General features: G+C 46.7%; 1 protein-coding gene across 1 annotated transcript in view; it reads left to right on the forward strand.

Moving 5' to 3' along the window:
- The window catches only part of CLPB (ClpB family mitochondrial disaggregase), a 140,097-nt gene that overhangs the window by 1,393 nt on the left and 114,571 nt on the right, over window positions 1-24,133 (forward strand). The window contains exons 2-3 of the mRNA XM_065423387.1: window positions 3,469-3,520; window positions 18,266-18,352. Coding sequence (XP_065279459.1) covers window positions 3,469-3,520; window positions 18,266-18,352 — 139 coding nt within the window. The remainder of the gene's footprint in view (window positions 1-3,468; window positions 3,521-18,265; window positions 18,353-24,133) is intronic.

The following is a 24,133-nucleotide window of genomic DNA, read 5'->3' on the forward strand; positions in this document are numbered from 1 at the left end:
CCCCAAACACTTATTTATGCACTTGACTTTACACCTAGTCCCTTTACTCACATAGTCAAAGTGCCACATGTGTGTGTGAATGTTTGCAGGATTGGGGCCTTAGTGGTTCTCATGCTTGGCACTTCATAGTGTTTTGTGTTTCAAAGCACTTGGCGAACATTAACGGATTAGGTCTCCCAACCCTTGGCAAAGCAAATCAGTATTATCATCTCCATGATGGGGAAACTGAGGCACGAATTGGTTGTGGTGTCCCTAAAGTCACTGAGTTTGTCACTGCTGGAGCTCGGAGTGAAAGCTCAGCTCTGTTATTTAGCCTGCTTGCCGTTCTGCTATCTTATAGACAAACAGAGCCTATGATAGCTTTCAAACCATCAGCTGTCTGGTATATCCATGCTGTACAAAAATTGGGGGTTGAGATGCAGGATTATTCAGGGGCTTGGAATGAGCTCCAGTTGCTGGGATAGAAAGCCCATCCCTGTTGTGTCCTCCTATATAAATTAACACATGCTGTCATTAATGACTTTTATGTTAATGACTGCATCGTTTGGAATGAGCGTGGGACTGGGAAATGAAAGGTCCTGAGTTCTCCTCCCGGCTCTTCCCCTGACTCATTCTGTGGCTTTGGGTAAGACACGCCCTGTGCCTCGGTTTCCCCACTTGTAACATGGGCTTAACACTGTGATGACTGTTGAGGGTGAAACGCCCTATATAAATGCTGCATTTGTTTGTAAGTCACCTGAGAGAGGGCTGAACCGCCCAGTCTTGCTGCAAGGGAGCTGAAGAACCTCTGGGCACTTTCTAACCTCATTAGAATGCAACACATCTGGCGCCACCTAGGACTGTGCAGTGGTCCCAGTGCTGCCCGGCATAGCTCTTAATAGCGCTGGTGGGGATAGACTGCAGACCCTCCTCCAAAGCCACAGGCCCCAAAACACAGCAGCCTCTCTTCTAGCTGCAGGCAGGATAGCTAGAGCACGGAGTAGAGCGGTTCGGATTCTGTCCCGGAGACAGCAGTGAGGCACACGAGCCTTCTTGTTACAGTCGAAAAGAACTCTGTGTAGCTGACATGTGACTGCTGTTCACACACCAGCAGCGATTGCTGTGCTAGATGGATCTCCCAGGGAGCCCTTCACCTTTTAAAAGGACAGTGGAAATGATTGAACGGCCGCTTTATTGTGGAGTTCTCTGAGCTGTGCCGCTGAGCCAGGGCTTCAGGTGTCTTTCCCCAGCCCTCGCTCTGAGTATGGAATTTGTTCGCTAGTTTATACCCACTGCCGGCTGCTTGCTGGCTGCACACTGCTTGCTGAGCATTAACTGGCTGAGATATAGTTGCACTGTGACACCCGGGCCTGGATAAACTCTGTTTGAAGGGACATTGTCAAGATAAATTCATAATTTAAAAAAAAAAAGTCCCATTCATCTCTGCAATGCTAACAATACCAGTGATGAGTAGAACTGAAAGATTTTTTAAACTCTGCGGTATTTGTCTCTATTAATGCTGCTTGTGCTTGGCCGAGGCATTTAAACTGCTGCATGCCGGTCAGTTTCGCTTTCTGAGGCTGGTCACTTGAACTTTCTGGTTCTTGTGTGCCAGCCCAGTGCTATTGTGTTGGGTTCCTAGCACTGCAGGTGAATCTGTACATGAAAAACAACCCCCCAAATCTCCATTTTAAACGATAATCATGCAAACATTTCTCTCTCAGATTTTGTCTTTCCTAAAATCCCAATTTCAGATTTAGACTAACCAGCCGTAAAAAACCAGCCACGCATAGCAGCTCTGAATATGGAGGCTGTAGGGAGTCTGATTTTCAAATGCACTGAGCATCCACAACTTCTGCAGAAGTCAGTGGGGGCTATTGGGTGCTCAGAACCTCTGGGAATCCTGCCATAGAAGGCAAGAGGGATATTTACTGGTATGGGAACAGTGGTCTGTTGCTTTTAAGATTAGAGGCTAGCTTTTGTACTTTGCAAATGAAAATTGTCTGTGGCCGGTGGAGGGTTCTCACACCAGAGATTCGCCAGAGTGAGAACCTTTGACTCTAAAGCCCTTTGCGTTTTGTGGAGGGGAGTCAGTTCAGGGTTGAATCTAAGACCGGAAGGAGCCTGTGTACCAGATCTAGTTCCCCATTCTCATGAGATTTTGCTTCTGATGTCTTGTCTTCCTGATGGGACTCTTGAAATCCTGAGTACGGCTTGGTAGAGCTGCTCTGGTCATCCACCAGGAGGCAGAGAATCACCTGTTATTGGTGGGACTTGTCCGCATGCAGCAATGCAGTACTGTTCCTCATTCCATGTCATTTCCACAGGACATACGGCGTTGCACTCAGAATAGCTCCTTTCCCTCCCAGACACTGAGCTACTTCCTCTGGTTAAATCTCCCCTAAAAGCCTCTCTCTTTTCAGTCTAGGAGTGACATTCTCTGTAATGTGCATGTGCTTTGTGACGCTCAGCATGACACATGATCTGTGTGCATTAAAATTAAGAGCAGTGTAGTTACGCCGTTGAGCCAGAAAGTGGTGCTCTTAATCTACGGGGGAATGTTCACGCTCATTTTGACTGTTGCTCTCATGTTTGGCTCTAAAATGGACTGGCTTTGGATCCCAGTGCTAGTGATCCCAGGAATGCACGCTGGGCACAGTAGCCCCAGGTGTTGCACACAGGAAAAGCCCTTGCTTCCTCTCTCACCGAACCGAGCTCCCTGCTTTCTGCAGTACCATGAGAGGTGCAGCATCTGGAGTGACTCACTCCCAGCTCCCAGAATAGCTCCTGGGCCCTCTCTCTCCTGCTCCCTCTGCTGCCATCCTAGTCCTCTCCCTTCTCTGCAGAGCAGTGTCAGCCTCCAGAACTCAGATGGCTGGAGCAGTCATCATTTGTATTGGTGTGTGGTGCCACCCACAACGCGCTAGGTGCTGTCCCGACATTCAGGGAGTGCTGGTCCCTGTCCTGAGGACGTGCACATCATATTGCTGTAAACTCCACGTTACATCACGGGTGGCTGGACACAGCACACCATGTTCTCTGACGTGCCAGCAGCCCCCCTCCCTTAGCATCCAGACCTGCAGAGCAACGCGCTCCAGCCAGCAGTGTTCCACCCAGAGTCAAGTGGCGGTGGCTAATGAGAAGCTTTGCATCCTGGGAGCTGTAATCCACAGGCCAACCCGCTGTTTTTAAAATGAGGTAATATAGGAATTTCCGCATTTGGTCAGACCAGGTTATCCTGCGTCCAGCAGGGACCTACACCAGCTGCTTCAGAGGAAGTTTCCGTAAATCCCCTAGCGGACAGGTCTGGAATTACCTGCCCGTAGGGAAGTTTCTGCCTACCCAGTGTTGTGTAGTAATGCCTCTGGAGCACCAGCGTTCACGTCCCTTATAGACATAAACCGTACCACGTTCAGGTTATATGTGTGCATTTGGTGTGGGCCTCTTGCCAGCCACTTTACTAGGGTTTCTCCTCTTTGTCTCTCTTAGAAGATGCCCTGTTGGAAGCCGCAAGGATCAACAACGTTTCAGAAGTCGACAGGTGAGTGACTGTTCGGATACTTACACTGTGTATTAACATCACTACTCGGGGGGGGAGGGGGTCTGCCCTGAGCCCTTTGTTGTCACATGGGTCCTGCTTTCCTCCAAGATGCTTGCTTTGATTTCACAGGTGTGTCTAGTAATGTGGCTGCTTGGTAGGGTGCGGAGAAAGGAGACCAGCAGTAATGGAAGCTGTGGGTGCTTAGCTCACTGCTTCAGATCTACCCAAGGCCAGTAGTGACTGAGAGTTGCTCCTGTCTGGGGGCCTGTGTTAGGCTAGCCAGTGGCCTCAGTCTACTTCCTAGTGGGCAGGTGTCTTTATCTTTCAAATACCCTTGGGCCTGGCGCTCTTGTTGACAGTCCCAACAGGGAAGCCAGTGACTAATGGGCTGTGCAAACTGAGCACCCGCTCAATCCTGCAGGTAAAGTCTCCTGGGGGGGTTGAGACACGCTGACAGTGCCTCTGCTGTACTGTTCTGTGCACACATGGGGACATCAGTCTGGCTCCGTAAGTTCCCTGGAAGATTAACAGATGAATGCATTTCCTGTGCCCAGAGCACCCCTGCCAGGACTGTACATGGAAGGAAAGGGGGTGTGTCATGACTAAAAACTATCTGACCCCCAAGAGGAGCAATCTGCATCCCCCACCTGGCCACAGCCTATGCAGCCTCATCCTCTGTCAGAGGAACCTTCCACCTTGTGTATCATTTCACTCAGCCTCTTCCGTCCGGCCTGCCGGCTTCCCGGGAGCTCTCCGCTGTAGGCTGCTGCTTCTGTTTCCTCTCTCTGGGGCCCATATGGCCCTTAGTCACTGCCCCAGCCTAGGGTAGCCCCCTTCCATTCTTCCTGGGATCTCAGAGGAAGCAGCCTTGTTCTGGTGCACCCGAGGGCCGAGATCTGGCCTAAATCAAGGTTCTCGTAGGATGTTGGTGTGCGGCTAATTGGCACATATGTTCTGCTGTTGGTAATTGCAGGAAGCTGTTCCTTAGTGATGTCTGGGTGATTTGTGAGTCTTACCAGGGCGATGAGTGGCAGGGCTGTGCGCCGTGTTCTCTCTCTGTTTCCCGTGTTTACACTCGTGTCTGTACAGACTGCTGCTACACATTATGCAACTGTGTAATGCACATTCACTGCCCCGCCTGTGCTCTCCTTCCCTCTGACTGCCCCTCCATTTCTAGTGCTTGTGCTCCTCCCAAGCTGCTGTCTTGTCTGCTCCTCTTTTCTCCCTCCCTCATCTTCCTTCCACAATGTCCCCTATGCTTGAAACTCCCTGCCTCTCCTAGTGCACCAAGCGACCCGCCTCACCATGTCCCGGTCACTGCTCCCCCAGCCCTTTTGGGGGATGCCCACGCTGTAGCCTTAACCCATGTTTCTTCTCGTGTTTTTGCCCAACCCTCCCCCGCGCTCCACACACGACCTTCAAGTGCATATTTTTGCTTTGTAGCTGTGCTTGCTTGCACGGTGCGGGGTATGTGTTAAAGCCCGAGCTGTGTTTTAGCTCCAGCTGGAACTGGCCCACTCTGCAGTGAGGATACAGGCAAGATCATTCGTGTTGGCAGCCCTGCAGTGCCCTTCCCACAATTCCCCACAGTTGGCTGGGAAAGAATCCTAGAGCATCTCAGCACAAAGAACCATGGGACATGCCCCCAGACACAGGCAAGTGCAGAAGCAATGAGAACACAGTAACACGGGTGGGGATGCTCATACTCGGGCTAACAGTGCACAGTCCTGGGTGCCAATCCCCAGGCTAACTGAGCAGTGTAGTTATACCCTCAGTGATAGCCATGGGGCACAAATTACAGACCATCAATGTAAAAATAGCCCCCAACCCCTCCAGCCAACCTGCAGCCTTCCAAGACCTTGATGGCTTTTGCTACGCTGCTTGTTATGGTGAAGACACGAGCAAACCTCCAAAAGCACAGGGCCATTTCCCTGGAGCAAAGGAGAATTGTCTTTAGTTAGTAATAGTATAGGGCTTGTGACACATGGCTGAGCAGTTCTAATTCCGCACAGTAGAGGGCAGTGCCATTCATAGACACAACGCAGTTCATGACAGCATCGTGTATGTGTATCTATACATAGGGATAGATGGATTCTTGCCCCTGTTCAACTGTGTGCACTTCATTTTGCAAGAAAACGCGAGCTGCTCTGAGCCCCAGGCTCCGTGGCAAGCTAGACAACAGGCAGGCAGACTGCTTTAGGGTTTTAAAATTTAATTTCCGACTTGATTAAACCGTAATTTATCCCCTGGCCACAGATCACTGTATTATAATTATTGAAACGCACCGAAAACCCAATCAGTGCACTAGGGTAAGCCATTGCAGGCCGTGCCTGGCATATCCATGCAGTTGACATCACAGTAAGAATCAGGACCTACGTTCTGTATTGTATCATAGCCTGTCTCATGAAGCAGCGCCAGTAAAACTGAACAGAGACCGGTCATTGCCTGGATTGTAGAACGGCTACTGGTATTATTCAAACCTTGGTCGTTTCAGCTAACAGGCTGGGGGAGAAGCCCCCAGATGTTTGAGAGAGACTGGACCAGGCTCTCTCACACCCACTGTCTTCATCTGCTGCTTGCGTTTTTGTTCATTGCATGAATGGGGCTGACCAGCTTTCTTGCTTTTGCAAGTCAGGCACACAGGACAACTCTTTGTATAGTGTTTTCCTTGCAAACTGTACCTCAGAGCATTTTACAGGGTGAAACAATACAACTACCAACACGACTACCAAGGAGAGAGAAATTAAGGGGAATTGGCGAGGGAGAGATGCAGTTTTTCAGTTGTTGTTTGACATGAGATGGAGAGTCAGAGGCAGAGAGATACAGATGAGCTGTTCTAGATTCATGAGCCGCAGAGAAGGCGGTTGTGAGGATATGAGTTGTGTTTCTTTAAAACTGCTGGGGGAAGCCAGGCATAGGGGACAGGGGGCGGAGGAGGACCTAGGCAGAACTGTACAATGAAGCAGAGAGAGAGAGACAGAGGAGCTTTAGGGATAATACTGTGTTCCTTATTCCGACAGAGTTCCTTGTTCAGTGTTAGAAGAAAACTACTCTCGCTCTCTGCTTCGTTACCATTGTCACGTGATAGCGCTAGCACCAACCGTGGCCAGAGGGGAAGAGCAGCCTAGTGAAAGGGAGCCCCCCTGGTGGCAGGCCAGTGAGTGTTAGAAAATCCACAGGGGGGTTCATAGACCTAGAGGGTAGTTTTGGACTGGATCCTAAAAGGAACGAAGAATCAATGGGACATTTGAGGACTGCGCTTCTGTATGTGCAAGGAGGCGGGCAGCAGCATTCTGTGTGCGCTGCAAGCTGGGGATTCAGGCAGCCGTAGGGAAATGAGCTACTGTATTGTAGGGGGGTGAGGATTTCAGTGAAGGTGGAGAATAGGCAGCAGCATACAAGCTCTGCTGGCAACAGTCAGTTCTTCAAACATAGGAGATACGAGAGGAGAGGGCAGGGATATGTATGTTGGAAGCCAGTGGGAGGCTTGAGTCCAGGGAGTCTTGTCTTGTCTCTAACAACTCAGTTAGATTGTTACCTGTGTGTCAGCTGGTCCCAATGAAGCAAATGTAGTCTGATTTTTGCATTAAAAATAAAAAGAAATTCCCCTCTGAGGAGTGATCCGACTCCCATTGGAGCGGATGGCCAAACTCCCATTAACTTCTGGCCCTGTATGTATTTAGCCATAACTGCAGACAATACCTATTATTCTGGATAGTTTAGTTTCCCCAACCTCCGGTGAGCTGTGTGTGTTGAGGAGGAGAGGCAAGGGGAAGCAAGAAGCAAAAGCTTGAAGAAATACTGCCTCCATCCCCTTCGCCTTTATATACAGGATTAATATTGATTCTCAGTGGTTCACTCTTATTTTTTAATAAACCACCTACAAAAATATGGGCTTGCAGCAGAGTTCCTTAGCCAAATAAATATGATGGAACAGTATTCTAATAAGCGCTGTGTGATATTGGCTCACAGAAACAAAGTACATGTGTCAACGCGCTGTTATCAGGGCAATTTGTAACAGCGGGCAGTAGCCGGCATCTGCATGTTTAAATGTTCAGCAGGCCAGGAGATTGGCATGGAGCTATTCTTCCTTCAGAGCAAGGAGGTGTCCAGAAACTTGACCTGCCCTTTTAAAAGGTGCCATTTTGATCAGTTGAGATGGTCCCGCTCTCTGGATTGATTTTAACTGGGCTCTGTCAAACCCACTGAAAAATTAAAACTGGTTGGGCGACTGGCCATCCCTACCTTGTGTCAAGCAATTCAGCGTGTTTCAGTTGAGCTTTGCATGCCCGTGTAGTCTCGTCGTTTCATGGTCCTCCCCCATCTCTCCGTATCTACCTGTTGACTCGTCTTATAGATTGTCAGTTGCTTGGGGCAGGGGCCATCTCTGTGCAGCTCCGAGAACTCTGGGGGCCTGCTCTGGGACTGGGGATTTTGGGCAATAGCACAAGACAAACAATACATAATAATTCCAAAACAGACACACAATGTCTGGGCCTTGGTACCCCCTGGTCTGCCTGTGGCACATAATAGCTGAGTTTCCTGAGGGCTGTGATACTTATTTCAATTCAGGTGATTGTGTTCATTGCAGGGGTAACCAGGTAGGGTTTGGTGGCCTGTGGAGCACAGGAGATCAGACTAAATGGTCTGGTGGGTCCCTTCTGGCCTTATAATCTATGACTGTGTGAAAATCATGTAAGGCAAGTACATCCAGCTCTGCCCAGTCAAGGGGACATGCTGGCAGCTCTCAAAGAGCCACAGGGCTGCACCTAATATACAATAAAGGGAAGAGATTGCAGACACCATCCTCTCTGATACCATGGTGGCCCTTATTGCCTACAGATCCCAGCATGCAATGCCTCCAGTCAAATGCAGGTGGAGCGCTATGCGCTGGGATGTGTAGTCTCCAAAGGCAGTACTGCCGTCAGACAGATGAATATATCTGAGTGCTGACACTGTACTGAGCAGTGTACAGGCTCAGGGAGTCCCTGCCCCGAAGAGTTGACAGTCTAAAGCAGGCACTGAAATGCTGTTCAAATCTATACAAAACACAGTTAGAAAGACCAGACTTGGAGCAGTGGGTTTATTTTTTTCTTGTAGAAATCTCTTCTGGACTTTGTATGTTGTGCCACATTTGGCCATCCTTGATTTAAATAACCAGGAAGAGCCAAGCTAACCTTTTAAAGACTCCACTGACACCACAAGAAACCCTTAGACTGTTTCTACTTAGAAATAATTCTGCTGCTATTTCCTGCATTTCTCACCCCTTTGCTTTTTACACTCAAGGAACTTTGCATGAAAATTGCATCCTAGTTGCTTAGGAATTCATCCGCTCCGCCTCTTCCGTTTCCCATCTCAAGCTATAATCCTGTGCTTGTGGATCAGGGTGATCCAGTCAATATAGTGTACTTGGACTTTCAGAAAGCCTTTGACAAGGTCCCTCACCAAAGGCTCTTAAGCAAACTCAGCAGTCATGGGATAAGAAGGAAGGTCTTCTCATGGGTCAGTAACTGGTTAAAATATAGGAAACAAAGGGTAGGAATAAATGGTCAGTTTTCACAGTGGAGAGAAGGAAATAGCAGGGTATGTACCAAGGATCTGTACTGGGCCCAGTGCTGTTCAACATATTCATAAATGGTTTGGAAAAGGGGGTGAGCAGTGAGGTGGCAAAATTTGCAGATGATAACAAAATTATTCAGGATAGTTAAGTCCAAAGCAGACTGTGAAAAGTTACAAAAGGTTCTCACTGAACTGGGTGGCTGGGCAAAGAAATGGCAGATCAAATTCAGTGTTGAAAAATGTAAAGTAATACACATCGGAAAACAGAATCCCAACTACACATGCAAAATGATGGGGTATAAAGTAGTTGTCACCACTCAAGAAAGAGATCTTGGAGTCATCCTGGATAGTTCTTTGAAAACATCCGCTCAATGTGCAGCGGCTGCCAAAAAAGCGAACAGAATGTTAGACACCATTGGGAAAGGGATAGATGATAAAACAGAAAATATAATGCCACTAAATATATCCATGATATGCCCACACCTTGAATACTGTGTACAGTTCTGGTCGCCCCATCTCAAAAATGATATATTAGAATTGGAAAAGGTGCAGAGAAGGGCAACAAAAAATATTAGGGGGATGGACCAGCTTCTGTATGAGAGATTAAAAAGACTGGGACGGTTCATCTTAAAAAGGAGACAAGTAAGGGAGGTTATGATAGAGATAAAATTATGAATGGTTTGGAGAAAGTGAATAGGAAAGGGTTATTTACCCCTTCGCCCAACACAAGAACTAGCAGTCACCCAATGAAATTAATAGGCAACAGGTTTAAAACAAACATAAGAAAGTACTTGTTCACACAACACACAGTCAGCCTGTGGAACTCATTGCCAAAGGATGTTGTGATGGCCAAAAGTATAACTGGGTTCAAAAGAGAACTAGGTAAGTTCCTGGAGGATACGTCCATCAATGGCTATTAGCCAAGATGGTCAGATTCTAACCTTTAAAGCTGTATGTGTATGTGATGATGTTTGACGCATAACAACTTCTGCATTTGCACAGCACCACTGGTAACGAACAGATGGCACTAGGTGAGATGTGCACATTGTTTCATTTTGAAGGGATTCAGTTGCATGAGAGTATTTGGCTCTGTTAGCCTGCCCAGTGCTGTAGCATTTGAACCTCTTCCAGCAGTGACATTATTTGTATTACTATAGCGTCTAGGTCAGAGCCCCGCCATGAACCAACACCCCATTGCACTAGGCTCCAGCTTGTCGTGTGTGGTTTTTTACTTCCTCTCACCTGAGGGGAAATTGGCCATGTGGATCATGGAACATATTAGCCACTTTCTAAATCATACATGTTTCAAATCTCTCATCTGTCACCATGTCCTGGTGTTTTCATGCCATGTGTATTAAGACATGAATAGTAAAAATGAGGTTTCTGTGACTCCTGATTGTCTCTCTCCATTCAGCAGTGGGTTACTACTTAGATATCACTCACCTCCTTAAACAACGCCGCTGGCTTCCTGTTCGTTTCTGGGTACAGTTCTTTCCCTTTCCCCCAAAGTCCTCTGAACTTACTCCAGCATGCTTCCTTGACCACCTGTCTCTCTACTCCCTGCTCACCATCTCTGCTTATACAGGAGTGGCCTCCTCTTTGTCCCTTCAGAGCATCTCACCACACTTCGTGTAAGAGCCTTCTCCTCTGCAACTCCTCCAGCTAGGAGTAGCTTGTCTGTCTTCCTCCATCTCATTTCAGACCTCAGTTGAAAATATCTGTCTTCTGCCTTGCCTATACGTCTTACATTCTCTTTCCCTGTGCTGTGGTTTAACTGTCTGTCTGGATTCCTTATAATGTTTTGGATTGGTTTCTATATACAGAATAGTTGTACTGTACCAAGGCAGTAATTATTGGCCATTAGATGATCGCTAAAGGATTCAGAAGCAAATGTAGTCTTTAGGCAGCCTGCCTCTAGGAAGACAAGAGCATGAACAGAGGTTTTTGCAGTGGCTTAAGTAGTCCTCCTGGATGGACAAACTCTTTCACCAGAGTTTAGAAGAGGAGCTTATGCTGTAATGTTAAAATTTACTGTTTTTTCTTGCAGTTAAAGTTGCAAAGCTGAGGGCATGTCCCAGGAGAGTGAGCCACCCCTGCAGTTAAACAGTAACATATTGGGGTAGGGGTGGGGGGCGGAGAAATGTTTAAGCGACCGAGAGAAACAGAAGCTATTGTTGTTGCAAAAGTTCAAGTTTCCTCTTCCTCCACCTGTCAGGAGGGTGAGCTGGGCATGCTCCCAGGCGCTGAGCACAAACTCAAACATGCCCTCTGGGCTCTGGCTTTAAGCAGCAGTGTCACTGAGTTACTCACCCAGAACTCATGGGATCGGAGGGATGAATAGAAGCCACATCTGTCTCGGGGCAGCCGGGGGGGAGAAGAAAAGTTGCTGCATTGCAACAGGAGATACTCGGCGACAGGGAAGTTGGATCCTTTATCTCTTTTCTGGATGGATCAAAGTGTCAGAGTTTTAGGTCCTGTTTACTTGAAGGCAGAATAGTGTCTACTCCAAAAGCAAGGTGTGTCACTCTGCCCTCGCACCCATCTTGAGCCCTTTCAGAAAATTCCAAAGCACCTCAAGATGCTCTGCTGGTCAGATCATTGAATCATATCAAACCCTCTTCTTATTTAAAAGGAGATGTTGCCCTGTACAGAGTTACTGGTGGAGCTTTGCCATCTAGGCAAAGGGCGGTTTTCATATAGAAGTGGAACCAGACGTGCCCAAATACCACGAGAGAGACTGTTCTCAAGGAAGCAAATGTACTGGAAATTTCACAAGAAAATCCGTCCTTGTGAACTGTCCAGCTTGGCTTAGAGAAACATCCAAACTCTTTGACACCAAAGCAAACTGAGTCCAAACTTTGATAATCCTGAGATCCTTTTGAAACCCTTTAAGAAGCTCAGCCTTTCATCAGTTCACACCCCAGATGTTTACTTATTGACACTGATTCCCCGTATACCCAACAGCTGAGGATGTGTTTGTCTCATGAAAAAACGTGATGACGGTATTCATATTGTTGGCAGTGCATGTATGTGTTAAATTGTTAATAGTGAGCACCCTGGATCTTATTTGGTTAAAATGTCGATAGACATCCTAAGCATTGATCAGAGGATTTTATTTAATTAAAAAATATGTCCCGGCTGGTAAATACATTTGGCTGTCTAGGATCTGAACAGTGGTCGTCACTTTATCGATTGTCATATCATTAAATCAGGCTGGGAAAATATTAATGATAGACTCACGCACCCTGAACATAAAGTTCAGTTGTCTAGCAAATCTGTTAAGTTGCTCGGCATCTTGCGGTGATTTAAAAAAATGCTCCTAAATGAAATGTCAATGCATATTACGCTACATGATGTGACTCTAGTAATTTTTCATACTAGGTTTGATCATTTGGCATTCCACATGCTTCAGATTACTTAAGCTGGGTTCCTAAATGGAAAACTGCTGATTAATTCCAATACCTTAGGCCTTGACCCTGTAATCAGCTCCTCTAGCGAGTACTCCAGCACCCTTCGCGTGGGTGTGAGGTCTTTCATAGGAGGTTTAATTGGGGTATCAGGGCCATCAACAGTTGAATGATCATGAAAGAAGAACACATATGGTATATATTGATAAATGAATTTCCAGAGCAGTTTTTAGGAAAAGCCTGTCACTGTTTCACAATCTCCATAATTGTGAATGCTTTCTAAGAGGAAGTGGTGCCTTTGCACCAGTCCTTCCCAGTACAAGGTGCACCTTCCTGGTGATGAGGAGTAGGGCTGAGAGGGTCCCATTTGAATTCAAGAGAGACCAGGCACTTACAAAGCTGTTGTGTAGCAGGTTGCATGAGATGTAAAAGCAAACACTTGGGGTTTTTTTTTCAGGGAGTCACAGCGCTCTTGTTGCTAGTATAGGGGAACTGGGAAATCTTGTTCATGGCTCTGTCACTGACTGGGAAAGCCAATTAACCTTCCTGGGCCTCAGTTAACTTAAATGGGGCAATTCTTTGTGAACTATTCTGAGCCCCTCTGATGAAAGATACTAGATAAAAGCCAGGCACTATTATTTATTAGTAAAAAAAGTAGTAGTTTCACAGGCCAGACCTGCCCACCCCGAATTCTGCCAGTTTTGTAGGGTTATAGTAGCATTTCGCCATGTAATAGTGTTTTATTGCCCTGTTACTGTGTGAAAGACCCACCCAAACAGGGGAAATTGACTAACTGACTGTACAGGGGAAACAGTGAAACTGACTATGCACAAAGTGCTTTCAAATGGTCAAAGTAAACCAAGTGAAAAGGTGAGATGGTTTGGTTGCACTCTTTCCTCTGAGTCATTACTGAACTATGGCCTCAGGGCCCTAGCATTTCAGGACAGATGGAACCAGCAGGTCAGCTGGTCTGACCTTCTGTATCTAACAGGCTACTCAGCACCCACACTCTAAACCCAACAACTGAAATGAGACCACAGTAAAGGAGACCCACAGGAGACCAGACTGTTGTGTGCCACGGGCAGAGAATAAGAGGGACTGACGTGCACCAGTGCTCAAGGTCCCTGCAATGGTAGGGAATGATTCAATACAATACACCCAGATGATCCTGGCAAGTGACCCGCACCCACATGCTGCAGATGAAGGTGGAAAACCCCAGGGTCACTGCCAATCTGACCTGGGGGGAAATTCCTTCCCTACCCCACATATGGCGATCAGTTAGACCCTGAGCACGCGAGCAAGAACCAGCCAGCCCAGCACCTCTGAGGGAGAGAGTGCTCGGTGCCACCTCAGAGCCCTGGCCCTCCCCGCCCAGCACAGCGTTAGGATGGCAGGAAGTGGCTGTGTATCGGTGGTAGGTGAAAGAATTAGGCATTAACATAAAGGACTTTGGGCTGGAGTCAGATGGTAAAGAATCAGACGTGAAATGATACCATTGTCCTCCTCTACCTCCTGTTGATTTGGGGCCAAATTCAGCTCTGGTTTGAGTAGATGCATTAACTTCATTGGAAGCCAGGGTTGAATTTGGTCCATGGGGCTCCAGTAAGCTGGGACTCTCTGAAGTGGGCAGCTTGGCATTAAAACTCTGTGAGGAGACAGTACCACACAAAGATCCTCCCGAAGAAGCCTCTGTTGGGGTTATTGGCACTCCATTTCTATCCAAAGGGGCTGTGTAAAGTGAAGTTGGCAGATGGAGCAGCGGTGTGGATTCATGCTGCAGGCAATGCCACTTCGAGCGAGACACTTAACCGCTGTGTCCAGCAGTGGCCATGAGTCTGAGACAGACTAGCCCAGCATGTCTCTGTTATTACTGTAAACACCGCCCTTATGCACCGCTGCTCACTAAAGATAACAATCTGCACTGCACACAGGCTGCCATGCCATGTGCTCCAGCACTTACTGTGCCTTACACAGGGACAGGAGAGAATTCTGAAAAGGCAGGGATGTTTTTTTTCTTTCTACCAACCTGTATCTAAGGGCTTGTCTATACCACACAGCTTTTAAAGTCAGTGTGCGTAAACGCTCCTTTTTGGTACTTTGTCGGCACTTTTGCCGGCAAAATACTCCCAGCCCCGCGAGCGGCATTAGTTTTGTTGGCAGGAGAGCGCTCCTGCCGACAAAGCCACGTTCACACTGCCACTTGCCTCGGCAAAACTTTTGTCTTCCGTGGGGGGGCTTATTTTAAGTACCCATGAAAGACAAAAGTTTTGTCCACAACTTCGCAGTGTAGACAAGCTCCAAGAGAGCTCTTCAGATTGTGCTTAAAGTTCTGTTGCCTCTTTTCAGTGATTAGACTCAAGAATGGAAGGAGGTGCTGGGGGGAGGTGGAAGACTTATCTCCAGGATGAACCAAGACAGATTGCTTGGAACACATCAGAGTTAGAGTGGTAGCAGCATTTTTTCATGCAGTGACTAAAATGGGCTGGATTAGTGACGTTACAGTGAGTGTGATAGAAATCTGGTAAATGTTTACTTGGAAGTCTATTCATCTGATAAATATGTGGACTCCCAAACGTTTGTTCCTGTCACTGGCCCATTGAACTATGAACCCATCTAAGATGTCCTTATTGCTGACTTTCTCCCTGTAAAAACAACAAGGAGTCTGGTGGCACCTTAAAGACTAACAGATTTATTTGGGCATAAGTTTTCGTGGGTAAAAACCTCACTTCTTCAGATCCCTGTAGTGATCTTGGTCAATTTCAACATCACTAACTCTTGAATATAACTATCCAAGAAGTCATTAGCCAGAAGATTTAGCCTGCTCACTGTCCATGCTCACCGTGTGCACTAAGGATGTAAAAGGTTAAAAGTTAACTGGTTAACCGGTAAGCATTAGGCTTATTGTTAACCGGCCTTAACTCTTAACCCCGGCGGCACGTGGCAGTCGAAATGACCCCAGTTCCGGCCGTGCCACACCAGCCGGTTTAACTACATCGGTCAGCAGTATGAAAAATCCACATCCCTAAGTGGCATTGTTAAGCTGACCTAAGTTCCCATGTAGACAGTGCCAGGTGAATGGAAGAATTCTTCCATCCACCTAGCTACCGCTTCTTGGGGAGGTGGATTACCTACGCTCATGGGAGAACCCCTCTCATCGGCACAGCTAGTGCCTACACTGAAGCGCAACAGCGGCGCAGCTGTGCCGTATAGCGTTTTAAGTGTAGACAAGACCTAAGAGAGTCCGAGTTAAAGCTCCACAAAGATGAAGGGAGACAGTCAATACCTTTCTTAGGGGCAGATCTGTCCCTTTTCCATGGTTATGCAGGGCCCCTTTGCAGTGGAATCGGTGTGGCTTGGCTGTTTGGGGAACTCCTGTGGGAGATGCACACAACAGACTCAGCCTCCAAGGGGGACACCACTATTTACCTCTCTCCATTCTGAAGGCTGACCATTTATTCCTACCCTTTGTTTCCTGTCTTTTAACCAGTTACTGATACATGAGAGGACCTTTTATCCCAGGATTGCTTACTTTGCTTAAGAGCCTCTGGTGAGGGACTTTGTCAAAGGTTTTCTGAAAGTCCAGATACACTATATCCACTGGATCACCCTTGTCCGCGTGTTTCTTGACCCCCTTCAAAGAATTCTAATAGACTGGTGAGGCATAATTTCTCTTTACAAAAGCCATATTGACTCCTCAAATGGTGTTCCTCTGTGTGTCTGATAATTCTGTTCCTTACTCTAGTTTCAACCAGTTTGCATGATTCTGAAGTTAGGCTTACTGGCCTGTAATTGCCAGGATTGCCTCTAGAGCCTTTTTTAAAAACTGGTGTCACATTAGCTATCCTCCAGTCATCTGGTACAGAAGCTGATTTAAGCGATAGGTTACATACCACAGTTAGTAGTTCTGCAATTTCATATTTGAGTTCCTTCAGAACTCTTGGGTGAATCCCATCTGCTCCTGGTGACTTATTACCATTTAATTTATCAATTTGTTCCAAAACTTCCTCTACTGACATCTCATCTGGGACAGTTCCTCTGATTTGTCACCTAAAAAGAACGGCTCCAGTGCAAGAATCTCTGTCACATCCTCTGCAGTGAAAACAGATACAAAGAATTAATTTAACTTCTCTGTAATAGCCTCATCTTTCTTGAGTGTCCCTTTAGCGCCTCAATCATCCAGTGGTCCCACTTTGTTTGGCAGGTTTCCTGCTTCTGATGTACTTAGAAAGTTTTTGCTGTTAATTACTGAGTCTTTTGCTGAGTTGAGTTGCTGAGTCAAGTTACTCTTCAAATTCTTGTTTGGCCTGCCTAATTAATAACATAAGAACAGCCATATGGGGTCAGACCAATGATCCATCTAGGCCAATATCCTGTTTTCCGACAGTGGCCAATGGCAGATGTTTCAGAGGGAATGAACAGAACAGGCAATCCTTGAGTGATCCGTCCCCTGTTGTCCACTCCCAGCTTCTGGCAATCAGAAGCTAGGGACACTCAGAGCACGGGGTTGCATCCCCTGACCATCTTGGCTAATAGCCATTGATGAACCGATCCTCCATGAATGTATTGAGTTATTTTTTGAACCCTGTTATAGTTTTGGCCTTCACAACATCCCCTGGCAACGAGTTCCACAGGTTGACTGTGTTGCATGAAGATGTGCTTCCTTTTGTTTTGGGCTGACTCCTGGTTCTTGTGTTATGTGAAAGAGTAAATAACACTTCCTGATTCACTTTCTCCGCACCAGTCATGATTGTATAGATCTCTATCATATCCCCCCTTAGTCGTTTCTTTTCCAAGCTGAAAAGTCCCAGTCTTATTAACCTCTCCTCAGATGGAAGCTGTTCCGTACCCTTAATCATTTTTGTTGCCCTTCTCTGTACTTTTTCCAATTCTAATATATCTTCTTTGAGAAGGGGCGACCACATCTGCACTCAGTGTTCAAGATGTGGATGTACCATGGATTTATAATGTAAAAGTCTTGGCCATTAACAAAGAAATCAAACTTACTCAATACTATAACAAAGAATAAGAATAACAAAGAAAAACCCCGTTCTAGGATACTGCTTGGGATCAGTTGCAAATAGGGTCTAAGCTAATAATACTAGGGGTATAGGATTAGAGGCGGGGCAGAGGAGCATAACCCTGAGGAGTGGGTTGTGGAGGAGATTAAGAAATAAAGCTAGCAATAGCCAGGTAAGAACTAGTTTTGTAGTGGACGCTAGGAGTCTGTTAGGAATGTGGTCCAAAATGAGTGGAAAGATCTTTATTGAAAGAGCACAAAGGTTTGTTTGATGCCTCTATAAGGCTTTTACTGCCATGCGAGAATGCTCCAAAATAGTGCCATGTTAGTATGTGGCACTTCAAGAGCTGCTGGCCTTCCCATGATACCCAGCCTTGAATCCTTTGTGGCTATTACTCAGTGCAAAAATTCTAGTCGTCCATCAGTATGTGTGTCCACCAGCTTCCCCTCCTCCAGCGTACTGGTGAATTGTTAAGATCCATGTGAGCAACCTTAAAAGGATTCAGGCCTGCTAGTTATGATGTTACCTGTCTACTAGGAATTGGATTGAGACCCACCAATTCATTTCCTATTGGCTGCTGAAGAGCTGTCAGACCATAACAACTTTCAGTCATTATTGCCCGGGGCTGCATTGGAACCAGTGACCTTGAGATGAAAGATTCTGTATTCTGCTACCAGCCCCCTGATCCATTCAGCACCCTTGCCTATGTCTGTGGGGGAGAAACAAAATCTTATGAAGCCGTCTCTCTCTGTTTTGTGTAGGTTGTTGTTGGAAGGCACCGATGTGAATGCTAGGCACAAGCTTGGCTGGACAGCCCTCATGGTAGCAGCTATAAACAGAAATTCTAGGTAAGTTTTTTTCCAGCGTTGTTTATGACCATCCTGGGTAAGTTGCTATGCTGCGTTCTCCTTTTGGTAAACCCACATGGATTCCATCTAAACAACCTGCATTTGGAGTCTCCCTCTTGTGCAGTTCTGGGATGTGGTTGCTGGTTAAACCTGAAACCGTATATTTATACTTTTCATTTACCTATGTACAGTATGACAACCAAGAACCCCAACTGGTTTACTGGCTGAAAGGGGAGAGCACTATGCATTGAATCACCAGTGCCGTTTCCTTGCAGCATTCTTGTTTTCTTGAGAGTTCACCCATCCGAGCACTGATCAGGCCTAACCTGTTAATCTTGAGATCTGATGAGATCGTAGCCTTGCGGTGGTACTGGTGCAGGTCGCACTGTGTCAGTAACTCAGCTAAAGTCTCAAGTTGCTGCAGTAGGATTTGCTGTTTCTCCCCTAGCTTGTGGGGTGAGTGCTGTGGCTTTCATGCTATGCCTTCATGAACCAAAAGGGCTGACTCTGTGTCCGACCTCTTTAGTTCCCAGGATGATCACTGTGGCTTCTGGTAACCTTTAAAGGCACTCTTAAATATATTCAGTCTACAACTAAATTCAATTAGTTTTTATTTAAAAAAAAGAGAGAAAGAGAAATCCAATTTTAGAAAACGTGGGACAGACGGTAGAATGAGCTTTGATGTTACAACCTCTCAGAGATGCTTTACTTAGTCACAAGTTCATAAGCAAAAAGGCTTAATTACTTGGGAAAACACAGGATTAAAGCGGGGCACAAAAGCTGAATATCCGCTCTCGGGCGACACGATTCGAATCCGTGTGCCGAGTTCGTGTGTGGTGCAAACTTTGATGTGTGCGATGACAAGCTGAAAGTCGTGACCTCCTCGGGGAGCTCCTTAAGATGGGCAGAGAGGCGGGGGCTTGGGTCTGTTTGTTTAACTTTGATGTCCGAGCAGCAACGGGCCTCGTTGTTTGCATGTCCGCAGAGGGATGGATTTGGAGCTTCCCACCTTTGCTGATGGACAATGGTCAGCAATGGAGTGTGACGATTGTTGACCATTCCAAGTAACTGATGGACCAGAACAGGGCTTGGGGAGGTGCAAAGGCTCGAAGGGAGACAAGGAGAAAGGCTGTTCATGGTACAATAATTACCCCAGCTGGATCACCCTTCTTACTATTTAAGATACATAGGATGAAATCAGGTAGAACTGGTGACAAAAACCTCTAGGCACTAAAAGGCCTTCAGGACCCAGTCTAGTCTCGTTATGCACTGGCACAAGACTAACAACTGGGTTTCTTATTTGGGTGTCTGGCAAAAAGACTGAAACTTTGAGCTGTGTTGGGTGAATCAGGTTTATTTGCCATGCATTGTGGATGATTATTGCCTATAATTTTAAACAAAGGCCTTGACTATCTGAAACTCACTATGACTCGTCTGTAAACATAATGAAAGGTTAATTAGATATTTCACTTCCTTCTGGAAACGAGTATAAACTAGGGCCAAATTCATCCCTAGCGTAACTACTGCATTGGCATCACTGGGGTAACACCAGGAGCGTATTTGGCCTCTGCTGCGATGTCTAGCCTTACAGTGTACCCAGTAGGGTTTCGCCGTTGGCCAGGAAACGTACTAAGCTGGAAAACGACACAAAGAGTGTCTGAAATTCCCTCCAAGTTGTCCACTCGCAGATGCAGTACAAATACTGACCTATTTAATCTGACTCCTAAAGAGCCTGGCCCTGGTATTAGATATGTAGTTTGGGGCTGAGGTACTATGTAAGTGGAGCTAAAAGAGCACTAGGAGTTGGTGGCTTTGATTCAGTGACACAGGTTTGCCCACAGAGTTTAGATATCTCTACATATCCTTTCCAGTGCAAGGTGCCTCTTGGTTTTCTGGACATATTGTGATTATTTTCTTTTTCTCTCATGTAAAGCTCCATTTGCGGTGGGGTGAGAACAACATTACCTGAACAGGTTAAAGATGTCAGCTCCCTCCATGCTGGCCAACCAAACTGCACACTTGCTTAATAGTGATCTGGGCAACATGCTTTCTGGCACCTGTAGGCCTAAGTTAATTGCATTGTCTGACTTATGCTAACAGTTGTAGGGTGCTGAATTTTTTAAAGTGTCTCTCTACTCTGACAAGTGACAATGTAAAAACAGGTCCTCCTTACTTAATAGACCTGCCTCCTGTGTATATCCAGCCATAGCAGCAGATGTTATTGACCAAAGTAAGTTTTTACGCTGTGGCGCTTCATAGCCCAGCAGAACCAACATCAGTATGAGAAATCACACATCAGCAAAACTGTGAACTAAGTTCCGATGGCACATGTTTTAGGTGTTGCTGGTACTTGAGCAAAGATCTCAGGTTGGCATTCAGATGCCAGGGGAGTTTATGGTGCTGGCAGTCTGACCATGTTCAATCTGGAGTCACTGAGAGAAAATAAACATAAGCCCCACAATGCCATCTTTACAAAGTTGTTTTTTGGAGTGCACTGCACTTCAAGTCCTCACTGCACTATTGATGCTGTTTGTGACATCTTAGTCTGTATAAAACCACTCCATAGATCAGTACTTTGCAGCTGTCCCAGACAGTGCCAGCTCCCTTCTATTCCGTTGTGAATCTAACTCAAAGTGGAGACCTGGCTGCTTTAGGAGCAGAGGTTTGGGCTGCCCTTTGAAGCTCTGTTGAAGGTTAGCATGTGAACCGCTGATGAGGAGGCAGGGAGTGGGGTGCCTCAGAGCCCATCACAAGACTCATTGGGAAGGAAGGGAGCAGTCTAATATTCTGGTCACAAAACCCTGGGCCCCTTTATCAGTGTTTGGGAAACACTGCAAAGCCAGCGAACTCAGATCCTACTGGGGGAAGGCCAGTTCTTGCATCCCTCACCAGTGACCCCTGCAGCTGTTGCTGTCCAGTCCTTCTCAGCTGGAAAGATGATGGTTTCAAGGGGGTTGTGGAAGGACCACAGGGCTAAGATATTTGTAGGGCTCTGGCAAGGCTAGTAGATGGCAGGGAAGATGGAAGTAATGTTAGGAACCGGGAAATAAAAGCTTTCATTTCCCTCTCCTGCCGGTTGCTGCAGCTAAAGAACCGGACAGATTCAATGGAAAACCTGTCTAATGGGAAATAAAATCACTTGGGTTTCAAAACCTTGAGCCCCCTGCTCATCTTACACTGAGGTGAGAGCTCTTGCTTCTGTGGGATATTTGTCACACAGAGATACGTGCTTTTGTAGCATCCTGATACGGCTCTGTTAATTTCAGTGTCTTTCAGTCAGTGCCAAGGTTCCTTCCACTTTAACTGTGCCCCAGCTGATCATTCTCTGTAACCAGGACTCATTTCTAATCCTACTCTGATCCCCTGTAGGTGCTGTGAAAGAAGTGGCTCTCCAGAAGGGACTGGGAGTGGCTGGGTCATTACACAAATTGAATCTATTTCCCCATGTTAAGTATCCTCACACCTTCTTGTCAACTGTCTGGAATGGGCCATTTTGATTATCACTACAAAAGTTTTTTTTCTCCTGCTGATAATAGCTCATCTTAATTAATTAGCCTCTTAGAGTTGGTATGGCAACTTCCATAGAATCATAGAGTCATAGAATATCAGGGTTGGAAGGGACCTCAGGAGGTCATCTAGTCCAACCCCCTGCTCAAAGCAGGACCAGTTCCCAACTAAATCATCCCAGCCAGGGCTTTGTCAAGCCGGGCCTTAAAAACCTCCAAGGAAGGAGACTCCACCACCTCCCTAAGTAACGCATTCCAGTGCTTCACCACCCTCCTAGTGAAATAGTGTTTCCTAATATCCAACCTAGACCTCCCCCACTGCAACTTGAGACCATTGCTCTTCCACCTTTTCATATTCTCTGTATGTATATATATCTTCTTACTATATGTTCCATTCTATGCATCTGATGAAGTGGGCTGTAGCCCACGAAAGCTTATGCTCAAATAAATGTGTTAGTCTCTAAGGTGCCACAAGGACTCCTGTTCTTTCTCCAGAAGGAGTTTCAGGAAGAAGGAAGGGACCCCAACTCTAGCCAAATCTCTACATGTTCGTGTCCCACTGTGAAACTTTCCCTTTTAAAGATCCTATAATGCTCTCTTAAAGGAGCAGGGGCTAGTCCTAGTGTTATGTATTCGTATGTGTGTCCTTTCTCACGTAATGCCTCCCTGTCCACACCTGCTAATGCTTTTAACTGAGTCCCTCCCTTGGCTCCCTATCTCTTAATGGGATGTTCCTCGTCCTTGCTCACAAGGCCATGTGTAATCTTGCTGCATCTGTGGTACGTCTCTGCTTTCACTGCTGCTCTCACTTCCTACTTTTTCCAGTCCTCTCACTTTATCCCCTTCCCCAATTCCATCTCCTTCTCCCACTCTCAGCTTCATGCCCTCTCTGCTGCAATCCCACATGTCTGGATCACCCTCCCTTTGCTCACCCACCAAGCACCTGGTCTTTCCTCTTTCAGATCCCTCCAAAACACCCTACCTCTCTGTGCAATTTTTCCCTGCTTCTCCTGCTCGCTAATCCCCTGGCCCTCCCTCTCCTGTATGTCGCCTGGTTTCAATTGTTAGCTCTTTGTGGCTGGGGAATATGTCTCTTCTTTGAGTGAGCAGCACTTTGTACATCTAATGCGCTGTATACATGTTTTTTATTAGTAGTAATAGTGCATCATGCACGGTATAGATCAGTGGGTATGTTCTAAGGCATATAATGAGTGTGACTTGTCTGGAGCTATTCTCTCAGTGTCTATAGGCAGTGATGTGATTAACTGGCACAGTCTAGTACCTATATTAGGTACATATGTCTGCTTCATAGCCTCGCTTTCAGTCTTTCCACTTCAGGCATATAATTCGGAGGTCTCTGAAGCAGAGCTGGGCAACTGGGATAAATATCCTGAAGCTTCTAGAGTCAGGAGCTTCATTGGCATGTAGACTTGCATGCATAATGTGCTAGCTATGCAGGTGTGGGCCGTGCTGCCTTTGCATAGAGCCAGTTGGAGAGGAGGCTCTGATGACATCCCTTGGGTGTTGCATCAGCTGTTGCAGTATAGTTTTCTTTCAGCACGTGCCCGTGGGGATCCCTTGCTAGAGACACATGCACCCCATGCAGGCAAGATTGAAATCTTTTGAATAGCAGTGTCCGTAGGGCCGCTCCTGTATGAGTTATGTCCTTGTTCCCTCACCTTAAGGCATAAAGGGTGGAGCGGCCGCAAGCGTCCCTCAGTTCTCCCAAACGTATTCTCTCTCTGCACGCTTCAGGAGCATCCCCATAGCTGAAATTTGCAAGGCAGCTAAATGGAATAACTCCCTGACTCTGATTAAACACTGAACCCGTGATGTAGCTGCAAGGTCAGATGCCAGACCTGGCAGGGCAGTGTTACAATCACTGTTTAGTTAGTGGCAGTCACGACTCCTCAGTCCCACCGTCCAGTTGGGACACAGCTTATCAGTGACCTGGAGTGGGATCCCCCCACACACAGACTCAAAGAACAGAGAACGGTTACGTACCTTGTAGTCATAGGTTTTAAAGCCACAAGGGACCACCCGATCATCTAGTCTGGCTTCCTGTGTATCACAGGCCACCAAGACCACCCAGCACCTGCCCCCTAATCCCAGCAACTGAAATTAAACCGAAGTATTACAGCCCTCCGGAGACTAAGCTCTTGTATGCCACGGGCACAGTCATCCTGATTCTATGAGATGTCGTCCATGTGGATCCCCTGACCCTCCCTCCATCCCTGCTTTTTTGGAGTTCTTCTCCTTCTGGGATCCTGCGTTA

The sequence above is a fragment of the Emys orbicularis genome, chromosome 1 (assembly GCF_028017835.1).
Source record: "Emys orbicularis isolate rEmyOrb1 chromosome 1, rEmyOrb1.hap1, whole genome shotgun sequence".
Taxonomy (NCBI): domain Eukaryota; kingdom Metazoa; phylum Chordata; order Testudines; family Emydidae; genus Emys; species Emys orbicularis.